Here is a 25,204-nt window from a genome sequence, read left to right as displayed (position 1 = left end):
GTTATGGTAGTCAAAAATATATTATGCTACAAGAATGAAACTTAATGTTTCATTTATAATTACCAGAGCTATTATTTCTTCTAAGAAACAAGGTATGAAATAAAAATGGCAACTTCTAGTTGATGAAGTTCTGACATATCTCTGAAACCCTTAAAAATACGTTCATGTCATAAAACGTTGAGGCTAACAAAAAAAACATGAGCAGACATGATTGTTTTCCCTCATGTTTTATTACATTAAAAAAATTATTATTCAAGACACAAAATATGGAAATCAGCTTTTATTTTATACTTCAAAACCCGTATTATTATTTGTGTTGGAATATTTCTAATGGGATTAGAAAGAGATTAGTGCTGGCATCTTAAACCAAGTACATCTACTTTAGACTTTACTCTTACTACTTGGGCAAGCTGAACACTTACCATTTGGTTCCTCCCTTCAAACTGAACAATGAAAAAAGAGAAAGCACATAAGAGGGCCTAATTTCAAAGCTTTTAAAAACAAAAACGAACATTAAATTTAACAATTTTTCCCAAAGACAGTTTTCAAAGTAAATGAAGAATAACTGATGCAATTCAATGTTTTTTCTATTAACACAGAGCAGTCAAGACCAATAAAGAGCTTTTGTTAACATTTCTTAATAGTGTTTGATTAGCTTATATTAACAAGCATTATGAAGCTAGGAAGCAAATAAAACTGATAGCAAAATGATGAAAACCTTGTTATCTATAATTTCAAAAAATCCAAAAATCTGAGCGAGACTGTATTTTCCTCTAAATATTTAACTCCCATTGTTACATATTATTTTAAATAGTTTCTCTTCAGAAAATTAAGAAACTACTAATATTTTACCCTAACAAGAGTATTAATTAAAAACAGAAAAAACAAACAAGCAAAAAAACAAAAAACAAAAAACCCAGCACCAACTCTCCAGCCCAGGGTTTAGCTAACTTTTTCTATACAGGGCCAAAGAGTATCTTAGGTTTTGTATATCACAAATACGTCCTAACATTCTTTTATTTTTCTTATCCACCAATTCCTTAAAATGTAAATACCATTCTTAGTTCTGTGGTAGAGTGGTATAAAACTAGGCAGGGGTCCCAAGCTATACTTTGCTGAGTTCTACTCTAGTCAAATTAATCTCATAGTGCTTCAAATATGCAATACAGGCTTTAAGTAACTACTTGAAAACAAAGATATCTTAATGTTAAAATAGATCATCATCTACATTTTCCAACAGCATAATCTAGTGAAACGATCTATTTTTGAAATGCCAATAAATCCATCGTAAGTTTAAATATGTAATTCGTTTCTTCTCAAAGTTCACTGGATATTTGTAAAATTTTACCGACCATTAAAATGAATTTTAAACCTAACAAATGTTTTCAAGAATTTGTATATTCCAATTTTAAATTGTAGCAACATTGCTAATTAATTTTTAATAGAAAAGTAAAATTAAAATCTGCCCTTCATTAATGATGCCTATATTAAATGCCACTGAACATATTAAAAGCTGATATGCGTTTTAAAAACTGTGAAATAATTTCAAAGAAAAGAGTATGCAATCGAGTTTATGATATAGCCAACTTAAAGTTTAACAGAATGCATTTTACTTATTACCTTAAGTCCCCTAAATGATTTATGTATATGGCGTATATGTATATTACAAATAGCTACACGTGTTCCAAGAATTTATGCCAGAAAAGTATTAACAAAGATAACTTTAAGCATGTTACGAAATGTTCAGATACATAAAAAGACAAGGAAGAATTCCCTAGTCCTACATGTTACAAAATAGTTTCCCTACAAAATGTATCACACGTGGTTTGTGGTTTACGTCTTGATAATACTGGAAGATAAAAATCCATAATCACTAGTACCCAAAATATAGGCCTGCAAAATTTTAATTCCACATACTCTTATGACATCATAAAATATCCTCACATTGATAAATCCAACAGGTTTATATTCACATGTAACAACCAAAAGACCAAAGACCACAGTTTAAAATATATCATAGGCAAATACTATGAATCCAAGGAGGAAAAGGAGAACTGCAAAATAATGCTAGAAATTACTGAAAAGAAAATTACAATGCTTAAAAAGCTCAACTAATTTGATAATGGAATTTAGAAATCAATTAAACCTTTAGTATGATTTATAAATAGTTAAGAAACTTTTCTAACTGAATTTAAATGCCACATAGTTTAATTTAGTCAAAGGATACTTACTTGATACAAGCTAAAAATTTTTTGAAAAACATTGTTGTTGCTACACAGTTAGGATTTGTTTTTTGTGTGTGTGTATTCTGTTTAATGAAAAAAAGTTAAAAATTTTTCTAGGGAAGGAAGAATGGAGACAGAGAAGGCCAGCAAAAAGTCATGACTTAAGCAATCATGGCTTTTGAATTAAGAGGAAAAAAACACTAGTAACTCATCTTCAGAATGACTGTTAAAATGGCATTCATCTAAGGTGAATAGTAAGACTCTTTGTTAGCTAATATTAAGAACATGTGGATTTTTAACATATTTGAAGTATTCGTGTTTGCCCTACCATTCTGCCTACCCAAAACAAAAACCTGAGTCAGACCAAATCCTTGGAACTCCTGTTTATGAGAAATTCAGGGAGAAAGACACTTGTTAAACATCACTGCAAGGATAAATTCAACAAAATCTAGGATGTGAAATTCTCTATACAACTGTGTATTAAAAAGAAAAATATTTAAAGAGGAAAGAGAAAACCTACAGACTAAAAACATGGATTTATCAGCCAATTTGAATAAACCAATTGTAAACAAAGAAAAATCTTTATAAAACCTGGGCAAATTTCGGCTTTTAATGGTTAATACTAAAGTGACAATTTTTAAGACATAATAAAGATATTTTTAAAAAGAGTCCTGGGGTGCCTGGGTAGCTTAGTTGGTTAAGTGGCTGACTTTTGACTTTGGCTCAGGTCATGATTCTCATGGTTCATGAGACTGAACCCTGTATTGTGCTCCATGCTGACAGCACAGAGATACTGGGATTCTCTCTCTGTCCCTCCCCTGCTCCCACACATGCTTTCTCCCTTTCTCAAAATAAATAAACATTTAAAAAATAATAATAATAAACAAAAGTAGATATACTTAAAGATGAAAACATCAGCTGTGTGTTGATAACTGTCAACATTGGGTAATAAGCACATACTAGTATACATTTGTATATACTATTCTACCTTTGTATATAAAATCTTCTAACATAAAGAAGTTTTAATATCAATACATGATGAAATCAATCAAGTAGAGATTATAGATTTATCAAGAGTTCTAATTTAGTAGCATATATTAAAAAAATATAAGGTAGAGTAAATTTTAACATCCTTTTCGTAAAACATTAATAGTATCTTCATAAACTACTTAAGTTATCACCTGTAAGAAGTTAAGAAAATCATTAAACATAAAAAAACATGAGAAATTCAGAAAGATTAAAAAATAACCAAAGAACTAAATATACATTGTCCACCTAACAATATAAAATAATTTTCATTAACTAGTACTTTACTTACATTCTCCATATAGTTTGGCTTAAAGCCCTCTTGCTGTCGCCTTAGTTCCTCCTGTTCTCTGTGTCGGATCATTTCTTCCTCACGGCGCCGATGCTCTTCTTCATGTCTGAAAGATTTTTAAATAAAAATTGCAACATGTAAGCCATTACCAGGAATTTTGTTTCATGTGAAACAAAATCATTTATATAAGTAACTTTATGCAAAATCTGTAATAATGATTAACTTACTAGATTTACCTTCCTCCTTCTAGTTTGCTCTAAGCCTTTATTAATCAAATAACCCAAAGAAATAAAATACCTAGGCTAAATTAAAAAATAGAGTAATAACACGCAACTAAGACAGTTATGTACTAATGGTTAAGAAATCAAAACCTCAAATATGTATCTATTACTGTACAAAGAGAAAAGCATGGAATATATTGCTGGCATAGGAGAGTTCTTAAAGGCACTCAGAACGAATCCCAATATAAAACCACTGCAAAGAACCACACTGACTAGTCACAAAATCTATTGTTTGTCCAAGGAATCCTTAACAAACTCTCTCTGCAGTTTATTAACCCCCTGAGGAAAACTTCTGGAACAGATGTCAGGCAACCATCAGTTTTTGTAAGTCAAGTTTTAAAAGACAATCATTTATTTAATGTCTATAGCTACCACTGGGTCAGAGCAGTGCTGAGTAGTTGAGATAGAGACAATATGACCTGCAAAGCCTAAACTATTTACCATTCAGCCCTTAGCCCTTTCCAAGAAAAAGCTCAACAACCTCAGCTCTAGAGGTATATTTAAGCATGTGAGAGAAAAAAAATTGAATTATGTGTGTGCAGAATTACTACTAAATCAATATTTATTTATGATTACAAGAAAAAAAAACCTATAGGGGCGCCTGGGTGGCTTAGTCGGTTAAGCATCCAACTTCGGATCAGGTCATGATATCACGGTTTGTGGGTTCAAGCCCCATGTCAGGCTCTGTGCCGACAGCTCAGAGCCTGGAGCCTGTTTCAGATTCTGTGTCTCCCTCTCTCTCTGACCCTCCCCTGCTCACGTTGTCTCTCTCTCAGAAATAAATAAAAACGTTAAAAAAAATTTTTTTAAACCTACAAAATAATACTGAAGTAACAGACTCACATTATATTGGCTTTTATGTCAATGCAAATTCAAGTTTATATGCCTCCACCCAAAAACTAAAATATAATTCAAATAGTGAAGACTATGTAATGATGTCCTCTCGTTAAGTGGCATTTTCTACATCGCTCATGTAAGTACCTTAGTACTTTGTTACATTTACACTATGTAACAATCAAATTTCAATATACTCTGTTGTTTGTTGTAAATGCTGGCTCTAAATACAAGACCATGAACTAAAAGAAATATTTCCCACAGACAGCAGAAAACCTGCTAATAGAGCAATTCATGTCAGATCATAGGCAAGTAACTGACAATTATAAATGGGGAACAAATATGGCCCACGGATGGCAAGGAACACAAAACAACCGTGACACTGACACAAAAGAATGTCTAAGGTAGAGCTGTCAGAAAAAAAATCAAGTAAAAAAACAGCATTCCTATTACTGCTTCTAAAAATTGTATGAAAACAGAAGAGGGCAGAAAAAGTTTTTCAGAGTGGGAATAATCTAGAGAACAGGACCATTAACTCTTTTATTTCATACAGGTAATGAATCATTGTGTTTTGATTTTTTTTAATTTTTTTTTTTGAGAGACAGAGATTGAGNGGGGGGGGAGCAGAGAGAGAGGGTGATAGAGAATCTGAAGCAGGCTCCAGGACCCGAGCTGTCAGCACAGAGCCTGATACAGGGCTTGAACTCACAAACCGCAAGATCATGACCTGAGCTGAAGTCAGATGTTTAACCGACTGAGCCACCCAGGAGCCTCTGCCTTAATATTTTAAAATTAAAACCTAACAAAGTATTTTAAAATCTGTAACATACTTCTCATTATTAAAGCAGCTTTCTTCTGATAAAATGTGAGAATAGATTTATAAATCAGGAGGAAAAATAAGATAAAAAGGTAAAATCACTTTAAATGGTTAGTTTTTCTTTCTATTCCTTTGTCTATGAATGCAAGTTCTACTTAATTTTGAATTACGTTCCAATACCGTGCTGTTCCAAAATCTGAACAGACAATATTCAGAAAGATTCCCTATTGTACTTATGATTCCTTTTAATTTTTACTATTCCACAAAATGCTTTAATGAGTACCTTTATATGTATATTTAATGTCTCTTTGGGTGAAGAATTTACATTTACAAATGGAATAGGAAAAAAAATGTGACAAATGTTACAATCTTTCATGTTATTTAGCTGCAAACTGATAAAATCTCAATTTGACAATTTAATTTGAACCCACTATTTTCAGGTCTCATATATTTTTGTAGGACTCTGAAAAATAGAGAGGATCTAGAAACTAAGCAATGATATGAATAATGGATAAAATCCATAAATAATGGTTAAAAATATCCTGCTACTCTTTGTTGCTGTTTAGCAGGTGACCTCCACACCCACTACAGGACTCAGTAAGATCTTTGTGTCATAAAAAAAGGGAGATGGGTGGGTGGATAGATGAGCGAGCAGAAGTGTGGTAAGAGAATGAAGAAATGAATAAAAGAACTACTAAAGTGGTCAAGTCAGTTTGAATAAACTCATCAACCCCATGTCCTAGTCTTCCTTCTTCACTGCCAGTCTCTGAAGAATTACATGACCCACAGAAACTTAAGAATTCATTTGTAGCACTAAAAGGAAACCAGAAAATTGTATACTCTGAATATGTTATTTAATTTCTCTCAAAATATACTTTCATAGGCCATTTTGTCAATTTTCTAGCTAAAGTGAAAGAGGAGAGTCCAAATCATCTGGCTTATTAACAATTAAAGCTGTCTTATACGGTAGTGACCGGAGTCAGATGTACTTCTACAGTTTAAGTGCTATAATTTTATTTGCTTTGTCTTGAAAGCACAGGATATTTTTGACAATTACTAGTATAAGTTCCAAGACTTATACATTTCCCCCTTTTATATATGCTGCAAAACTACTCAATTTTCAGACAAGTTGTTCACATTTCTTTCTTTCTTTTTAAGATTCTAAGCACACAGGAGTGAGGGTGGGGGACAGGGAGGAAGGGAGGGAGAGGGAAAGAAAATATCTCAAGTATGCCTCCACCCTGCATGGAGCCCCATTCTGAACCCTGGGATCATGACCTGAGCCAAAACCAAGAGATGGACTGAGCTACCCAGGCACCCACCTCTGTTCACATTTCTTAAATTAGATTCTTCCTAGTCAGAAAATTTAAAAAAGCATTCCTAGTTGGCAAACACAAGGTAGTAAGATTGTTAACAGATTTCTCACTGCCTGTTTCTGCTACAGTATAGCTAAGTATAAAAACTACTCATCAGATAGAGTATCACCTGTTGAATTGCTTTCGCTGATAGTACACAGCTATCTGAATTTCAAATTGAATCTGATATACTCCTACATATTAAATAAGATTAATGAGGGGCACCTGGCTGGCTCAGTCAAAAGAACATGCAACTCTTGATCTGAGGGTTGTAGATTCAAGCCCCATGATGCGTGCAGATTACTAAAATAATAAACTTTTAAAAAGTAAGATTAATGAAAAAACATTCAATTACAAATTACCACAATACATAGAACACTCATCACATCAAGCAACCAATATTTCACCTAATGTGCACAGTATCATTTTAAAAATTACTAAGTACTCCTTAATTTCTGTGCAATTTAATAATGACCATTCCAACTATCAGCTTCCCTCCTATGCTATTCTAAATTTCAAAGAGGCAAAACTTTTTTATTCCCCAGTGTATCCCTAATATCTACGATACTTTTTTTTTACTTATTTCTAACTTGAAACTTAACAAAAAAGTTGCAAAAACAGTACAGAATGTCTAGCCTCATGCAGCATTCCCTGACATTTTAACACACAGTACAACCAATAAAAGTAGAAATTAGCATTAGTATATTACCATTAAACTACAGACTATATTCAAATTTTACCATTTTCCCTACTAATGTCCATCTTCTATTCTAGGGCTCTATCTAGAATCCATTACATTGCATTTAATTATTATTTCTCTGCAGTCTACTTCACTTGCAGTCTTTCTTGGGTCTCTCATGAACGTGGCTTTTTTTTCTTTTCCAGTGGCATGTAGGTTTCACTGCTTGGGCCTGGGACAGACCATGGATCCGCACCCATGGCAGGGGAGGAGGGGGTGCAGATGATGAGGTTGAAAATAAAATATGGGTTGTGGTGGAATCACAGGTTCTGGTTATGCTGAAAAAGACCCAAAGGCCTGGGGAGCTGGTAACCGCAACGTCTAATTTTTCTGGGGACCGCATATGCAGGTGCATCTGAGGAATCAGCAGGGAGGTCAGGAGTCCAAAGCTGGATGTGTGGGGCACAGTGGGGAGTAAGTCAGAGAAGCCAGTCTGTTAGTTACCATATTCGAACTGCTTTTCTAAATACAGGGCACCCCTAGACTGGAGGCGATCTGGGCGGGGCTGAAGTGGCCAGGCACAGCACGGGGCTCTAACTGTGGCTGAGGCAGGCACTGGCTGCACTTCAGGAAACGCTGGAGGTGCGGAGCTGTGCACCAGGACCACAGGACAGCATCACGGGCCCGCACTGACGTGGGGGCTCAGCACTCCCACAGGCATTCACCGACTGCCTCGGAACAGCCCGTGCTCCGGGCCAGTGTTCTGCGGCCTCTGCAAAAGCAGCTACTGAGCCCATGTAGTGCTGGGTTGTAAGCACCTGGGAGTCTGCAGCTCTGTTTGGCTTTATCAACCGCAAAGAGGATGCCTGGGTGATTCTGTGCTCCAGGGCTCCTGCCCTCCCAACTTGGTGAAGAGGGGAGATCTTGTATAGAGTCAAAACTCTGCTGATGGACAGGTGACGTCAGAGTGCTCAAGTCCTCTGCTCCTTCTTCTCCTCCATTTTTCTTCATGTAAAACTTTTCTTGAGCTGTAGGAAAAGCTACTCCTCTCTTCCTGTGGGGCCACGAGCCTCTCCTGCAATGTCTTTCTTCTCTCCTGCTCTTCTCTCAACTTCTGATTCATCATCTTACAAGCCTTTCCCTTCCAGTACACAACACACTCCTGGCTCCACCATGATGTGCCAATGCAATGCCCAGGCCATGTACTAGAAAGCTTGGTTTCTAGACACCTCCAGGAAGGCAGGAATGGCGTTGCTGGGGGCGCCTGGGCCGTGGGAGCCCTGCTCCGTCGCTGACTCTGCCAGGCCTCGCACTGGAAAGGAGGCAGAAGGTCCTCGGGGGCATCAGCTGAGGCAAAGGCCCGCCATCCTGCGCCACAGTGAGGTGTGCAGCACCTGCCGCCTGCCCTGCCAGCCTGGGCCCTCAGCACACCTCCTCCCCACCAGTCTCGGGACGAATCTGATGCTTCAAAACAAACTAACAAACAAACAACCTGATTATTTAGGGGCGCCTGGGTGGCTCAGTCGGTTAAGCATCCAACTTCAGCTCAGGTCATGGTCTCACAGTTTGTGGGTTCGAGCCCCGCATCAGGCTTTGTGCTGACAGCTCAGAGCCTGGAGCTGCTTCAAATTCTGTCTCCCTCTCTCTCTGACCCGCCCCTGCTCACGCTGTCTCGCTCTCACTCTCTCTCTCAGAAATAAATAAAACATTAAAATATTAAAAAAAAACAACCCTGATTATTTTGTACAATATCCTTCAAGCTGGGTTCATGTTAGATTTCCTCATGGAATAGCCTGATGTTACAAATGCTTGGCAAAACATAACAAGGAGTACCTGGTGTCAGTGTCTCATTACAGGTGACATGAACCTTAATGCTTATTGATTCTCCACTTTAAATTTACTACTTTTCAATTTGTGCTTAATACAAACAGGTATGTATACTGTGTTTCACAAGTTTGGGCAAAAACTTAAAACACTCCTTAGTATATCTTGTCTCTAACGATTATTACTACACTGCCCAAGGGTGTTTTTTCTCTCGCATTCCTTCTATCCTGAATACTTGGTGTTCTCCTATAAGGAGGAGTTGTCCATTCTCTTCCATTGATTGATTGACTGATTCGTTCATTCAATTATTTACTATTATCAGCATGAGCTTCTGGATATCTACTTTATTCAGCGGTTTATATTTTAATACTATCAGCGCTCCTGGGTGGCTCAGTTGGTTGAGCATCTGACTTCACCTCAGGTCATGATCTCGTAGTTTGTGAGTTCAAGCCCCGCATCAAGCTCCCTGCTTAGTGCAGAGCCCGCTTCGGGTCCTCTGTCCCCCCCTCTCTCATCTCCTCCCCTGCTTGGACTTTCCCAAAAATAAATAAAATATTTTTCTAAAGTTCTATAACAAAACTAAATAAAATAAAATATAATACTATCATTTTTTATTTTATTGTTGAAATTGTTCTAAGTTTGGCCATTTAGGAGCACCTTCATTGGGGCTCCTATGTATTTTCAACATGTCCCATCTTTTGAGTGCAGGTCTACTGCATTTTATTGGGCTTTGTTTTACTGCACATATGGTATTTTTTATATAAAAATATATATATTTTTTTAAACAAACTGAGGATTTGTGAAAACTCTGCAGTCTATTGGTGCCACTGTTCCAAAAGCACTTGCTCACTTTATGTCTCTGTCATATTTTGGTAGGTAATTATCAAAATATTTCATCATTATATTTTTAAGGGTGATATGTGATCAGCTTTGATGTTGCTTACTACTGCAATTGCTCTGAGGCGCCACAAACCACCCCACATCCAGACAGCAAACATGATCAATAAACACAGTCTCCATCAACCAGCACTCCCCCCTCTCCCTCTCATCTTTCTCCTCGGGCCTCCCTACTCCTTGAGACACCCAATATTGAAATTAGGCCAATGCCTAATCCTGCAATGGTATGTAAGTGTTCAAGTGAAAGGAAGAGTTGCATGTCTCTTACTTTAAGCTTAATGAGGAAGGCATGGTGAAATGCCAAAAAAGGCCAAAAGCTAGGCTACTTGCATGAAACAACAAAATTGTGAATGCAAAGTTCTTCAAGGAAATAAATCAAAAGTCCTATTCCACAGGCAGGTGGGTGGCTCAGGTGGCTGAGTGTCGGACTCAGTTTCGGCTCAGGTCATGAACTCATGGCTCATTAGTTTAAGCCCAACATTGGGCTCTGGGCTGACAGTGTGGAGCCAGCTTGGTATTCTCTCTCTCCACCTCTCTGCCCCTCGCCTACTCATGCTGTCTCTGTATCTCTTAAAGAAATAAAGAAACAAGTGCTACTCAAGTGAACACACGAATAAGAAAACAAAACAGCCTGCTGCTGGAATGGAGGACTTTAAGTACTCTGCATAGAAGATCAAACAAGCCAGAAGGTTCCCTTAAGACAAGACTTAATCCAGAACAAGGCCCCCCCTAATGCTATTTAATTCTATGCAGGTTGAAAAAGGTGAAGAAGCCACAGGGAAATATTTTATGAAGCTAGCAGAGATGGAGAAGCTGCCATCAAGTTATCCCAAATATTTAGCTTATATAATTAACAAAGGTGGCTACACTAAACAATAGACTTACTGGAAAATTTAATCTAGGACTTTCAAGGGTTCTAGAAAAGAAGTCAGTGCCTGCATTCAAAGGACAGACTGACTGTTCTGTTAGGGGCTAAGGCAACTGGTGTCTTTAAGTTAAAGCCAATGCTCACTGACCATTTTGAAAATTCTAGGGCCCCTAAGAATCATGCTCAATGTTGGGGTGTCTGGGTGGCTCAGTCGGTTAAGCGTCCAACTTTGGCTCAGGTCATGATCTCACGGTTCATGGGTTCGAGCCCTGCGTCGGACTCCGTGCTGACAGCTCAGAGGCTGGAGCTGCTTCAGATTCTGTCTCTCTCTCTCTCTGACCCTCCCCTGCTCACGCTGTCTCTCTCTCTCAGAAATAAATAAAACATTAAAAAAGAATTTTTTTAAATGAATTATGCTCAGTCCACTGTGCTCTATACATTGCCCAACAAAGGCTGGATTACAGCACATATTTTTACCATGTGGTTTATTGAATATTTTAAGCCCACTGCTGAGATCTTCTACTCAGGGGAAAAAAAAAAAAAGATTCCTTTCAAAATATTGCTGCTCACTGACCATGCAACTGGTCAGTCAAGAGCTCTGGTGGCAATATACAATGACGTTAATGTTTTCATGCCTGCTGACAACATCCATTCTGCAGCCCACAGAGCAAGGAGTAATTTTGAGTTTCAAGTCTTATTTTTTATAAATACTTTTCATAAAGCTATAGCTGACTTAGACAGTGACTCTTCTGATGGATCTGGGCAAAGTAAAATGAAAATCTCCTAGAAATGGTTTCACCATTCTAGGTGCCACTGAGAACATCTGTGCTTCATGGGAAGAGGTCTAACTATCAACATTAACAGGAGTTTGGAAGAAGTTGATTACAACCCAACTCTCATGGATGACTTTGAGTTGAGGGGTTCAAAACATCAGTGGAGTAACTGCAGATGTGGTGGAAATAGCAAGCAAATTAGAATTACAAGTGGAGCCTGAAGCTGTGACAGAACAGCTGCAATCTCATGACAAAATTTTAACAAATGAGAAGCTTCTTCTATGGATATGCAAAGAAACTGGCATCGCATACTACAGAGAAATCATTTGGAAGAGTCAAAAAAATTGGGATAGTCTCCCCAACCTTCAGCAAACCCATGATCAATCAGTAGTCCTCAACATCAAGAAAACATCTTATACCAACAAAAAGATTACAATTCATTGAAAGTTCAATGATGGTTAGCACTTTTTATAAAAACTTTTTGGGTTTATTTTAAGAGAGAGCGAGCACAAGTTGGAGAGGGGCAGAGAGGGAGAGAGAGAATTCCAAGTAGGCTCTGCCCCATCAGCACAAAGCCCTGTGTGAGAAACGTAAGATCATGACCTTGGCCAAAATGAGGAGTCGGACGCTTAACCTGAGCCTCCCAGGAGCCCTCCACTTTTAATCTGATACATTTTATTGCAATATTCACTTTACTCCAGTGGTCTAATACCAAACCTGCAATATCTCAGAGATACACCTGAACTTTCTTATTCTCTGGCACAACATTCCAGGCTCTTCTTGCACTTTACAGTCCAGTAATCAATCACATCTCCACAAAGCCTCTGTTCCATTTATTACAAAAAGGTGTTTAGAAACAAAAATTTGGGCACTATAGGTGCTCACTGTTACTGAGGCTTCACTGCTTCTAGGTGGAAAGGGATTATGAAATATATGTATGTGTGTGAACCCACATATATACACATATCTGTATTTCTCTGTCTAAATTAAATACCACTGAGTTCATACCAATACCTCTGATCCCAATTCAACACCACAGGATTCATTTTAGTTTTAGCCTTACTCTTTCTTTCTCAAACAATGAGAAAACCTGCATTTCATTATCTATATTTGCTAATATGTTTACTCAAAAAATTATATATATTCTTTCCATTAAAGACCTTTAATGAGGAGTGTTGGGTGGCTCAGTCGGTTAAGCGTCCGACTCTTGATTTCAGCTCAGGTCATGATCTCACGGGGCATGGGTTCAAGCCCTGTGTCAGGCTCTGCACTGACAGCACGGAGCTTGCTTGGGATTCTCTCTCTCTTTTTCGGTGTCTCCCCTGCTCTCTCTCTCAAAAATAAACATTAAAAAAAAAAAACCTAAAAAGTATTCTAAGAACTGCTAGCCCATATCCTTGTAAGAAACACATTAACTAGACTAAAATTTTTTTGTATTATTTTCCTGCCATTCACTTATAGTTTCCAGTTAAGATGGTATTTTCTAAAGTTATCTAGGTTCCTTATTTTCTTCCCCACCCCCTTTCAGAGTGATAATGTTATTCAGTTACAATGTAACTATGTTCATTTAAGATTTTATTTTTAAGCAGGGGCGCCTGGGTGGCTTAGTCGGTTAAGCGTCCGACTTTCGCTTAGGTCATGATCTCGCGGTTCGTGGGTTCGAGCCCCGCNCTCTCTCTCCTAGAAATAAATTAAAAAAAAAAAATTTAAAAAAAAACTTAAAAAAAAAAAAAGATTTTATTTTTAAGCAATCTCTACACCCAACGTGAGGCTCGAATTTATAACCCCGAGATCAAGAGTTGGATGGATGCTCCACTGAGCCAGGACCCCACGTAGTTTTCTTTTTTATGCCCTCCTATGGGTTCTCCCACATTGTATGGTTATTTTTTTTAAGCAAATGAAGGGTAGAGCACTAATTCTAAAAGCCTAAATTATAAACATAAGGGAAAGATGGAGTCATAGTTTTATGTATGGGAAGGGAGGTAAAAGTAGAAGAGACTTTAACATATTTACATAAAAATAATAAGTTAAGAAGCAACAAGGAAGAGGTGGCAAAAGGCCCCTTGTGTAAGGAGATCATGCAAGGGGTTTTATACAACAGTGGTTCTCAAACTTTATGATGATGCATTAGAATCACCTGGAAGATTTATTAAGCACAGTTGGCTGGTCTTCACCCCTACGGTTTCTGACTTATCAGCTTGGGGGGGGGGGGGGGGGGGGAGGGGTTGGAAGTAGGACTAGGGGCAAGTGGAGGCTGGGAACTCAGGTAAGTGAGAACTTATGGAAAGGGAAGGGTTGGTCTCCATGACACCCATCTGGTTGGCTAACTGGCACTTAACGATGTTNAAAATACAAATGTTGGGTGCCTGGGTGGCTCAGTGGGTCGAGCGTCTGACTCCTGGTTTCAGCTTGGGTCATGATCTCTCAGGTTGTGGGATCAAGCCCACACTGGGCTCTGTGCTGGCTGCACAGAGCCTGCTTGGCATATTCTCTCTCTCTCTCTCTCTCTCTCACTGCCTCTGCCACTCCCTCACTCCTTCTCTCTCAAAATAAACAAACATTAAAAAAAAGAATGCTAATGCTGCCTGTCAAACTCTATAATTTGAGAATAAGTAGGTTAGATACAGTGAAATCAGAGTACTTCCAAGACACAAACATATATACATTGCTTTAATCAAGCACAAAGTTAGAAAAAATATATTAAAATATACTGAATACTATCTCCAAGCCATTACTTGACATTTAATCAAGGTTTTCCACCTTGTTTTTTTTTACTTCCCATTATCACCTTACTTTCTACCATAAGCACTTACTACCTTCATAACACTTAAACAAATGTTAAGTGTGCTTTAATAAAACATAGTTTGGGTTTATAACATTTCCTAATTACTATGATTTTTAACAACTCTTAAGAGTAACATTTATTTCATTATATACCACAATTAAATATTCTGGTATAAGAAAAGCTGTTTTTATTTATACAACTTGGATCAACCACTCTCCCAAACATCCTTATTTAACCTCAAAAATTTGCAGTTGACCTTCACAGTTGTCTACTGTATACTGAGATTTTAAATGCCCATACCCATCTTAATGATGTCTCCCACTTCCATAAATCTTTTTTAAGCAAATTATTAGAAGCACAAAACAAGAAAAACTAAAACTAAGAGCAGTTCAAATATATCCATCTCTAGAAAAAATGATCCAGTAAACCAGAGTACATTCTTGTAAATTATATGCAGTACCTAAGTCCCTTATGAAAATTCACAGTGAATGCAAGCAAAGTGTCCATACCAGCTAAAAACAAAAGACAAGAAACATAAGAATAACGAAGAATTATGCTAGTTTATAGAGTAATTCTCAAAGTATAATAAAATGGAAAACTGTTATTTTTCTGTATTTTCCAACTTGTTTACAATAGGCAGTAGGGAATTCTATCAATAACACACACAATGAAAACCAGGAATGCTCCCGTATATATTACAGTGATGTTCTTTTACCTCAGTTGTATTTGCTTCCGTTTTTGCAACTCTTGGTTTCTGAGTTCTTCCAACCGTCTGAGTTCTTCTTGACGTCTCATTAGATCTATAAAATATTGACTACACATTAATATTTTTACCTTCCCTTTCTGTATTTTTTAAAAATTTTTTTAATGTTTATTTATTTTTGAGAGAGAGAGAGAGCGAGCACACAAGCAGGGGAGGGACAGAACGAGAAAGGGAGTCACAGAATTCGAAGCAGGCTCCAGGCTCCGAGCCATCAGCACAGAGCCTGATGCGGGGCTCGAACCCACAAATCACAAGACCATGACCCGAGCTGAAGTCAGACACTTAACTGATTGAGACATCAGGCGGCCCCCTCTTTCTGTATTTTTAAATCAATAAACATATAGATTCTCTATAAATGGCAATATATTTAGTACCCTATTCATATTCGTGCACCTAACTTCTCTTTTGTTTATTATATCATCTTATAACGAAAGATTATAAGCTGTATAATTAATCAAACTACTGTCTTTTCTGGACCTGTTTCTTCCCAGGTATTAAAATAATAAAATTCATCCTTATATTAATAAATTAAAACGGGCAGTAAGTAACTGTTTTAACATAAGACCTGGAACATACTAAAAATGGAATGGCAGACGTATTTTCATGTACATCCTCTTAAACAAATTAAAATTTCTTCAGCAGCGAATATAAAGCACAAAAAGATGCCTTGAGAGACATGAGCAGAGGCCACATAAGACCTGAACAAACAGAATAAAGAGATAAGATACTGCTTAAAACCCAAAGAATATCCCTCCCAAAATGCAATTAGCATAAGATTCCTCCTATGCAAAGTCAATTTCTTATAAAAACAAGCAATGAGAATTCTTATAATGGGAATGCAGGCTAAACTCTGATATTAACAAGATCACTTTAAACAAGATGAGCATTCCCACTGTCACGAATCCTTGCTATATCATCAAAACAGGGGTTCCAGAGTAGTAGAAGATGAGAAAAAGTACATCTGTTTTGCCCAAGTGCTAAAAATCTTTGTAATATCTTACCAAATTATGTGTGCATACACACATGGATTTAAAAATATTAAAATACTCTGGTTAGCACAGTTACCGGTTGCTTTTGTTTCCCTTTTCCCTCATCATGTTATCTGAAATTTCTAATGTGAACATAAATTATCTCAATTAAACGTTCCTTAATAAATCACTATATTAAGAACATAACAGGGCTGCCTGGGTGGCTAAGTTGGTTAAATGTCTGACTCTTGCTTTTGGCTCAGATCATGATCTCATGGTTAGTGAGTGCAACCTCCAAATCAGGCTTTGTGCTGACTGTGCAGAGCTTGCTTGAGATTCTCTTTCCCTCTCTCTCTGCCCCTCCTGCACGAGTCTCTCTCAAAATAAATGAACAACGGGGCGCCTGGGTGGCTTAGTCGGTTAAGCATCCGACTTTCGCTTGGGTCATGATCTCGCGGTTCATGGGTTCGAGCCCCGCGTCGGGCTCTGTGCTGACTGCCAGCTCAGAGCCTGGAGCCTATTTCGGAGTCTGTGTCTCCCTCTCTCTCTGACCCTCCCCTGCTCACGCTGTCTCTCTCTCTCCTAGAAATAAATAAAAATATTTTAAAAAAATTAAAAAAATAAAAAAAAATGAACAAAAAAAAAGAACATACCAAAATAATAACAGTTACAGTTAACATTCTGTGAGCCAATTACCCTAACATCATAACTATAACAAAGTAGGCATCATTAACCCTAATAAAGTAATTATCTTTCCTATTTTACAGACTGAAAACAGATCGAATTATGTATTATGTCAATGAAAAAAGATCCAAAGAGACGAGCCTGGCTGGCTCAGTCCGATCATGCAACTCTTGATCTCAGGGTCGTGAGTTTGAGCCCCATGTGGGATGCAGAGATTACTTAAATAAAACTTTAAAAAAGAAAAAAATTATTCAAACTGATTATAAATGTACTGTAGCCACACAGATAGGAATAGGGACCAGGTAATTCTGACAACATGCCAGCTGAGAGAACACTTAGCTATCCTAAAAACCACCAAACACTACTACAATGATTTTGAACATTCAGGCCATTAGTTGTCAACCTTAACTGCTCATCAGAACTACTTAAGCTACCTTTTAAACATAAAATCTTCTGGGAGATAGGTATCAGGTTTTGGTTTTTTGTTAAACTCCCTAGTTGGACTCCACTGCACAACTACTGAGAAGCATACAACTATCATATAATTACTTTAGCTGCAAAAACCTAGTAGACACCAAATATATATATCTACCTCAATAAACCAAAATGTGGAGTGTCCTATTAGCGCTGATTATCAAAGAAAGTCTATCCAGTATATCCTATAACAATTTTAACATAGTATTGTAGGTTAGCTGCTCTTAAATCACGTACAAATTACCACATGTAATGTAAAAATACACATTTTCTTCCACAAAAAGGACTAAGACATTTGTTTTCCAACTAAACTTTCTACTTTTAAGCTATGCCTATTGAGAAAACTGCTTTAACCTCTCAGATAGTATTTCCTCATCTGCAACACTGATAAAATAATAGCTCAATGAATCCAACAATAAAATTCCTGAAATTTCACCAAAGCTTATTTATTTGTACACTGACACAGTAATACCCTTCTGGGGAAATAAATTACAAAACAGACACACATACACACACCTATATGTATATAGCTAGTGTTATTATCCTTTGATCCAGTAAATCACAGTCACAGGCATTTTTGTTAAAAAATATAGGGGCGCCTGGGTGGCTTAGTCGGTTAAGCGTCCGACTTTCGCTTAGGTCACGATCTCGCGGTTCGTGGGTTCGAGCCCCGCGTCGGGCTCTGTGCTGACTGCCAGCTTGGAGCCTGGAGCCTGTTTCAGTCTGTGACTCCCTCTCTCTCTGACCCTCCCCTGCTCACGCTGTCTTTCTCTCTCTCTACTAGAAATAAACAAAAAACATTAAAAAAAATTAAAAAAAAAAAAAAAATATATATATATTTTCTGGGTGCCTAACTCCTATACGTGTCCAACTCTTCATTTTGTCTCGGCTCATGATCTCACAATCATGAGACTGAGCCCTGCATCAGGCTCTGTGCTGACAGCTCGGAGCTGCCTGAGAGTCTGTCTCTCTCCCTTTCTCTCTGCCGCTAACCTGCTCATGCTTCTCTCTCCATCTATCTTTCTCAAAATAAATAGATCAACATTAAAAAAAATAATCCAAAGGCATCCACACACATAAGACATCAGCTGTGACGCTACTTTTTTTTTTAATGTTTCTGTTTTTGAGAAAGAGGATACACTGGGTAGAAGCAGAGAGAGGGAGACAGAGGATCTGAAGCGGACTCTGCTGAGAGCAAAGAGCGCAACGTGGGGCTCAAACTCATGAGCCATGAGATCACGACCTACACTGACATGATAAAGATCATAAAATTACATCTCTAATTTTAACATATCAAATATATGGGAATATAAGAAAATAAAGGAGAATATAGACAAATTTAAGGTTTGATTTACTAGACTGCAAAAGTGTTTCTCAATTTAATATCCTTCTAGTCATGAAAACTGAATGTATAGTCTCTAACAAGTCTGTTTTCTAAGCATTGAATCTACAGATTGTAAAGGCATATTTAGTCCCAAGGAAAAGCTGAAATGTTACATTGTACAACAAGATGCATCCTGAATACAAGAATGACCAGACAGAAAGCAGTAATAAGGTGAAGTACAACATTAGTAACAGAATCTAAGAAGCAAACACCTTTAAATTCAACTTTATGTGAAAATTTTCTTGTAACAAAATGGGGAGTTAGGGGGAAAATATCCTTGATAAGTTACTGAACTTTACTGAAGAAAAAAGAATCAAGATCAAGTCACTTACAAAAAGATGAGAAAAAATTCAGGCTTCCCTCAGACTTCTCCACAAAAACATTCAATGCTAGAAGACAATGAAACATGCTCTCTGCTCTCAAGTACTTAAGGAAGACAGAATAAGATCCATGAATTCCAAGCACCAGTTTCAAATATTAAGGATCACAGACAGTATTTTAGAACATGCAAGAACACAAGGAATGGTTGTTTCTACGAACCCTTCTTAAATCATGAGGATAAACCTCAAATGATGAAAAGTCATGACTCATCTATTTAAAATAGGGTTTAGATTTAAACACATGAAGATTATCAACTAAAAAACATGAAGTCAAAATTAAAACACAGTATCAAAGAGATATGTGCACTTCATGTTCACTGCAGCATTTGCACAAAAGCCAAGGATCTATCAATGAATGAACGGATGGATAAAGATGTGGTGTACACACAATATACATCTATATATACACCCTCATACACACAATACACACACACACACACACACACACACACACAATGGAATATTATTTCAGCCACAAGAAAATTAAACCCTACATTTCCAAGAACACAGATGGACCATGAGGGCATTAATAAGCTCAGTGAAATATGCCAAATAAAGACAAATGTTGCATGGTAGAACTTACATGTGGACTCTAAAAAAAAATCAAACTCTTAAAAACAAACAAATAGAAAAGTGGCTTTCAGGGGCTGAAAAATGGAGTAAATAGGGAGAATTTGGTAAAAGGATAAAAACTTTCTGCTGTATGAATAATAAAGCCTGAGGATTTAATGTGTCACAGAGTGGCTACAGTTGATAAGTACCATGTAACTGAAAACTACTAACAGAGTAAAATCTGAATGCTCTGGAACACCAGAAAAATAAACAAAATCAGCTTTTATACTGAAAAAGAAAAAATTGAGTTAAATAAATCCAAACAAATCAGATGCAAAATAAAAAAAGTTAAGAGGAAAAGAGAATGAAAGAGGAATAAACTATGTCTATTTCCTTGGTTTCTCTTTTCCTTCAGTTATCAGGATTTAAAAGATATTTAAAGGCAATTTACTTCTACTACTTGATTTACCAGTTCAATAGCATACATAAAGAAAATATAACACGGTGTTGGAAGAGGAGAGAGTAATAACAAAATGCACGCAGAGTTAATTTGATCTACTTAAGGTTTATAACTACAGGAACAAAGATAAAAAAAAAATAACCATGAAGAAAATTCAGGAACTGTCTCCTATTGCTGATGATCATAAACAAATGGAGAAGGGAAAACAAAAACCTGAAATATAGATCTAGAAAACAGTACATAAACATCTTTAAAGTACAAAGTGCAACTGTTACAACGTATTAGTGTATGCAAGAAGAATTAAGATTCACAAAACTGAGGCACCTCAGTGACTCAGTTGGTTAAGAATCTGACTTTGGCTCAGATCATGATCTCATGACTCTTGAGTTCAAGTCCTCTGCTGGGCTCTGTGCTGACAGATCAGAGCCTGGAGCCTGCTTCAGATTCTGTGTCTCCCTCTCTCTGTGCTCCTCCCTTCGCTTGCCCTGTCTCTCTCCCTGTCTCAAAAATAAACAAACATTAAAAAAAAAATTTTTTTTTTAATTTCACAAAACTTTAATAAGGTATATATACGTAAACATTCACTGAAGCACTGCTTTTACCAACAACCTGGAAAGAGAACTAGAGATCAATCAATAGAGGAAGAGGCAAAGTAATTATATCCTAATTAACAGAGTTATCATGCAGCCCTTTAAAAGGTGAGACCAGGGCATGTGGGTGGCTCAGTTGGTTAAGCATCTGGCTCTGGATTTTCGCTCAGGTCATGATCTCATGGTTCAGGAGATCAAGGCCCACATCAGGCTCATGGTTCAGGAGATCAAGGCCCACATCAGGCTCTAAACTAATAGCTCTGAGCCTCCATGGGATTCTCTCTCTCTCTCTGCCCCTCCCCAATTCAGACACAAGTGTGGTTCTTTCTCTCAAAATAAATTGAAAAAAAAGTTTTTTAAGAACTTAAAAAAAAAAAAACCACCTGAGATCTGTAAGTATGTACTTCTGTAGAAAGTGAAATAGCAAGGTACAGAGAAAGATAAATAGGGGATGTTTTGGTAAATACGCATACGTATCTACTGACATATTCAAGTTTTCTTTTCATTAAGGAATACACAAAAGAAACTTAAAATACAGAAAAAACCTGTGACTCCTACAAGAAAGCAGAAGGGGACACAGAGGAGGAGACATATTTTCTGTACCGATGGAGTTTTCTATTTCCATGATAGGTCAACCAGAGGACCCTGCTTTTTTCTGCAGAGCCACAAAACACAGATTACTAACGTCTCTCCACCACCCGAACACAACCTTGGAAACGCTGCATGAAATATAAAATTGTAGAAGAAAAGAAAACTATGAATTAAAAACAATTCTGACTGACACTGAAACCTACTAATACTGAAACAAATTACTGGCATACGTCTGCTGAAATAAATACAAAATGTACTTCAGCAAAAGTAAATGCAGAAGGAGTAATATAGACTAATCAATGTGTTTTTCCAATATTATAAACCAAAAATATTATTAACAAAGGTTATAAAGAAATATACAAAAAGCAATGAAAAATAAAAGTTCAGGGGAAAGAACTTTGCAAAAATACTCTGATTCATTAAGTCAAAGTTGGGGTGCCTGGGTGGCTTAGTTGGTTAAGCATCCAACTTCGGCTCAGGTCATGATCTCACAGTTTGTGAGTCTGGGCCCCGAGTCAGGCTCTGTGCTGACAGCTCAGAGCCTGGAGCCTGCTTCAGATTCTGTGTCTCCTTCTCTCTCTGCCCCTCCTCTGCTCACGCTCTGTCCCCCTCTTCTCTAAAACATAAACGTTAAAATTAAAAAAATAAATGTCCTTTGAGAGGAGGCAAATCTTCTAAAAGCACAAAAGAGCTTTATGAGGACTAAAGAAATGTCGCTCTTTCTCAACACTATATCCTCAAATACCTCAGTGTCTTCTAGAACTGGCATTAAATACGTGAAGTAATGACTGCTATAATACCATTTTTTATCATCGGCAACAAATACAGTAGTATAAATGCTTCCATATTTAATCAATGTAATACCCGAAAACTATGGCATGGACGGTGGCAAAGTGCCGGGCAGGCTATGAGCAGAAAACAATTCATACTGGAGAGAAGTACCAGAGCAATCATGAGGCCCAAGAAACTAAATTTTAAAAAATTTCCCAGATGATTGTGATGTGTAACCAAATTTTAAAAGCACAAAACTACCAGACTAGATAAAATTGAAGACTTCTCTCGCGGCTCTTAAGCAGCAAATGATTCTACAACTGCATCATACAAAACAATTACAAATTTTCTGCTAGAAAAGAGACTTATTAATCTTTAAACATACTGCATGATATAAATGAGTTCAATTTTCTTAGAAGAGTAAACTTACAGAACTGCTAAGTTTAGAATCCAAATGAAACCAGAAATGTCTGACTAGTTTCTATAGTTGTTGAGCTAGATTTTGTTTTTTAACTTATTTAACATCAACAGTCAGTGACTTGATCATAAATGTTCAATAAACTTTTACTGAACAGAAAAAACAAACAACCCTGGACTTTTGGGAATCGAGACGCTACCAAAAAGATTTAAAAATAATGATCACACTTTCACCTTTTAAAGAAGTACTAACTCTAGTATAAAAAATACTTTAAAGAAGACGAAGATTAAATAACATTCCAATAAGAAAGCAGAAATCGAGCTCAGCATGTGTAGTGCCTTGATCTCTGGGAATAGCCAAAAGAAGGTAGATAAATGTTTATTAAATGCTAAATTTAAAAAACAAAAACAAATTAACAGCAAAATAGCACTCAGATTTACTTTTAAGAAATATAAAGCTAGGGGCGCCTGGGTNAAGCTATAGGGCACGTGGGTGGCTCAGTGTCCAACTTCAGCTCAGATCATGATCTCACAGTTGGTAAATTCAGGCTCTCTGCTGTCAGCACAGAGCTTGCTTCCGATCCTGTCTCCCTAGCTCTATGCCCCTCCCTCGCTCACGTTAACAANAGCCCTTTGCCCCCCCCCCCCCCCCGTTAAAAAAAAAAAAAAAAAAAAACACAAAATAATTACAGACAGTTGAATAAAATGAGCGACAAGAATTACCAGAAGAAATTATTTGGAGAATTAAAGAAGGGGAAATATAAACAGTAAAGACAGGCATAAAAAGAAATCTAGCAAATGGAAAGGAAAGAAGTGAGCTTCTTATATATTAAGCAGCTTGTCTTGTGCTTAGGTATTTGACCAGTGACTAAGAAAATAAATTATTTTTCGTTATGACTGTTCTTTAAAAATTCAGTTAGTTCTAGGGGCGCCTGGGTGGCTCAGTCAGTTAAACATCCAACTCTTGATTTCGGCTCAGGTTTTTATCTCACAGTTGGGGAGAGGGAGCCCAGAGTCAGGTTTGCACTGACAGCACAAAGCCTGCTTGGGACTCTCTTTCCTCTCTCTGCCCCTACCCTGCTCATGCTTTCTCACTCTCGAAATAAATTAAAAATAAAAGCAAAGTTTTTGTTTTAGGGGAGCATCGTTGGCTCAGTCGGTTAAGCATCCACACTGCACTTACAACATTGAGCCTGCCTGGGATTCTCTTTCCCTCTCTCTCTCTGCCACTCCATTGCTCATGCACATGTGTGAATGCTCTCCCTTTCTCTCTCAAAATAAATAAACTTTAAAACATTTTTATTTTAATTCCACTTAGTTAACATACAGTGTTGTATCAGTGTCAGGTGTACAACACTTCATACGTGACTTGTGCCAAATCTACATACCAACAATTACCCACTGTGCTTCTCTTTCTGGCAGCAGAATGTAGATAAAACTTATTTAAAGTTCTGTGATTTTTTGTTTTTTTAAGACGTTTTCTTGGAAAAAGGAGACTTTTTTTTTTTTTACAAATACAGTGAATTTCAACTATCTTCTAACTCCTAAATGGCAACTTAAATAGCAATAAGATATCACTGCGAAATATAAACAAGCCTTAAGTAAAAATAAAAACATACCATATCTATATGAAAACCCATTTTTACCTTGCCTCATTAGCATTAATTGGTGTTCATGCCTAGCTGCTTCCATTTCTGCTTCCAGTTTCTCTTTTGCTTCTCTGATGTTTCTATCAACCTGCTCACGCTGCTGCTTTTCCATTTCGTCAAGAGCCTTCCATCGAGATGCATACTCAAATTCAAATGTCCCAGGTTGAGCAAAACGTGGTGGCTGCTCTCTTTCCCTAAGAGTTTACATTTGAAAACATACAGAAATCTATGTTTAAAAGGCAAATCAACAAATAATAACAAAGACTACCATTTAGCAAGCAGTTACAATGTTCAGGGCACTGTACTGGGCAAGTACTCACATGAATTACCTCATGACAATATAGTAATTCATGTTTTAACAAGCCTGAGTTTAAAAAACTGCCCAAGGGTGCCCAACTAGTAAGAATAGAACCAGGATACAAACCTAAGCAATTTGATACTACTACAAGCTGCACTCCCCTAATTATCATCTTCAATAAGGTCTTTCTGGATTTAACTCAACAATTTTACAGAAGGCAATGTGCAACACAGGAATCAAACATCCCCGAATAAATTATCTAAAATCAAAGTTGTTCTCTAAAAGTAACTTCTACTTTCAATTTTAAAGTTTAGTTTTATTAATAAAAGTGGATAGTTTATTGAGTGTTATTTACCAGATTAATTGGCTACACCAAAAAATAAAGACCTAACTTATTAAACTTGTAGTTATGTAATACTTGTTTTCCCTTGTTAGACTATAAACTCAATGACGATGTGAATGTTAAATGCTATACTTCAAATACCTAGTGCAATATCTGGCACACGGTATATTATTTATTTCTTGAATGAATAAAAGATGAGCAAGCAAATGACCAAAAAAATTGGG

General features: G+C 37.0%; 1 protein-coding gene across 1 annotated transcript in view; it reads right to left on the bottom strand.

Moving 5' to 3' along the window:
- The window catches only part of PSPC1 (paraspeckle component 1), a 64,607-nt gene that overhangs the window by 20,380 nt on the left and 19,023 nt on the right, over positions 1 to 25,204 (bottom strand). The window contains exons 3-5 of the mRNA XM_077774696.1: positions 24,337 to 24,533; positions 15,372 to 15,456; positions 3,544 to 3,649 (exon numbers count right to left, since the gene is read on the bottom strand). Coding sequence (XP_077630822.1) covers positions 3,544 to 3,649; positions 15,372 to 15,456; positions 24,337 to 24,533 — 388 coding nt within the window. The remainder of the gene's footprint in view (positions 1 to 3,543; positions 3,650 to 15,371; positions 15,457 to 24,336; positions 24,534 to 25,204) is intronic.

Source organism: Crocuta crocuta, unplaced genomic scaffold (genome assembly GCF_008692635.1).
Source record: "Crocuta crocuta isolate KB4526 unplaced genomic scaffold, BGI_CrCroc_1.0 scaffold277, whole genome shotgun sequence".
In the NCBI taxonomy this organism is placed as follows: domain Eukaryota; kingdom Metazoa; phylum Chordata; class Mammalia; order Carnivora; family Hyaenidae; genus Crocuta; species Crocuta crocuta.
Note: the sequence above shows the minus strand (reverse complement) of the source record. Positions and strands in the feature narration are given on the sequence as shown.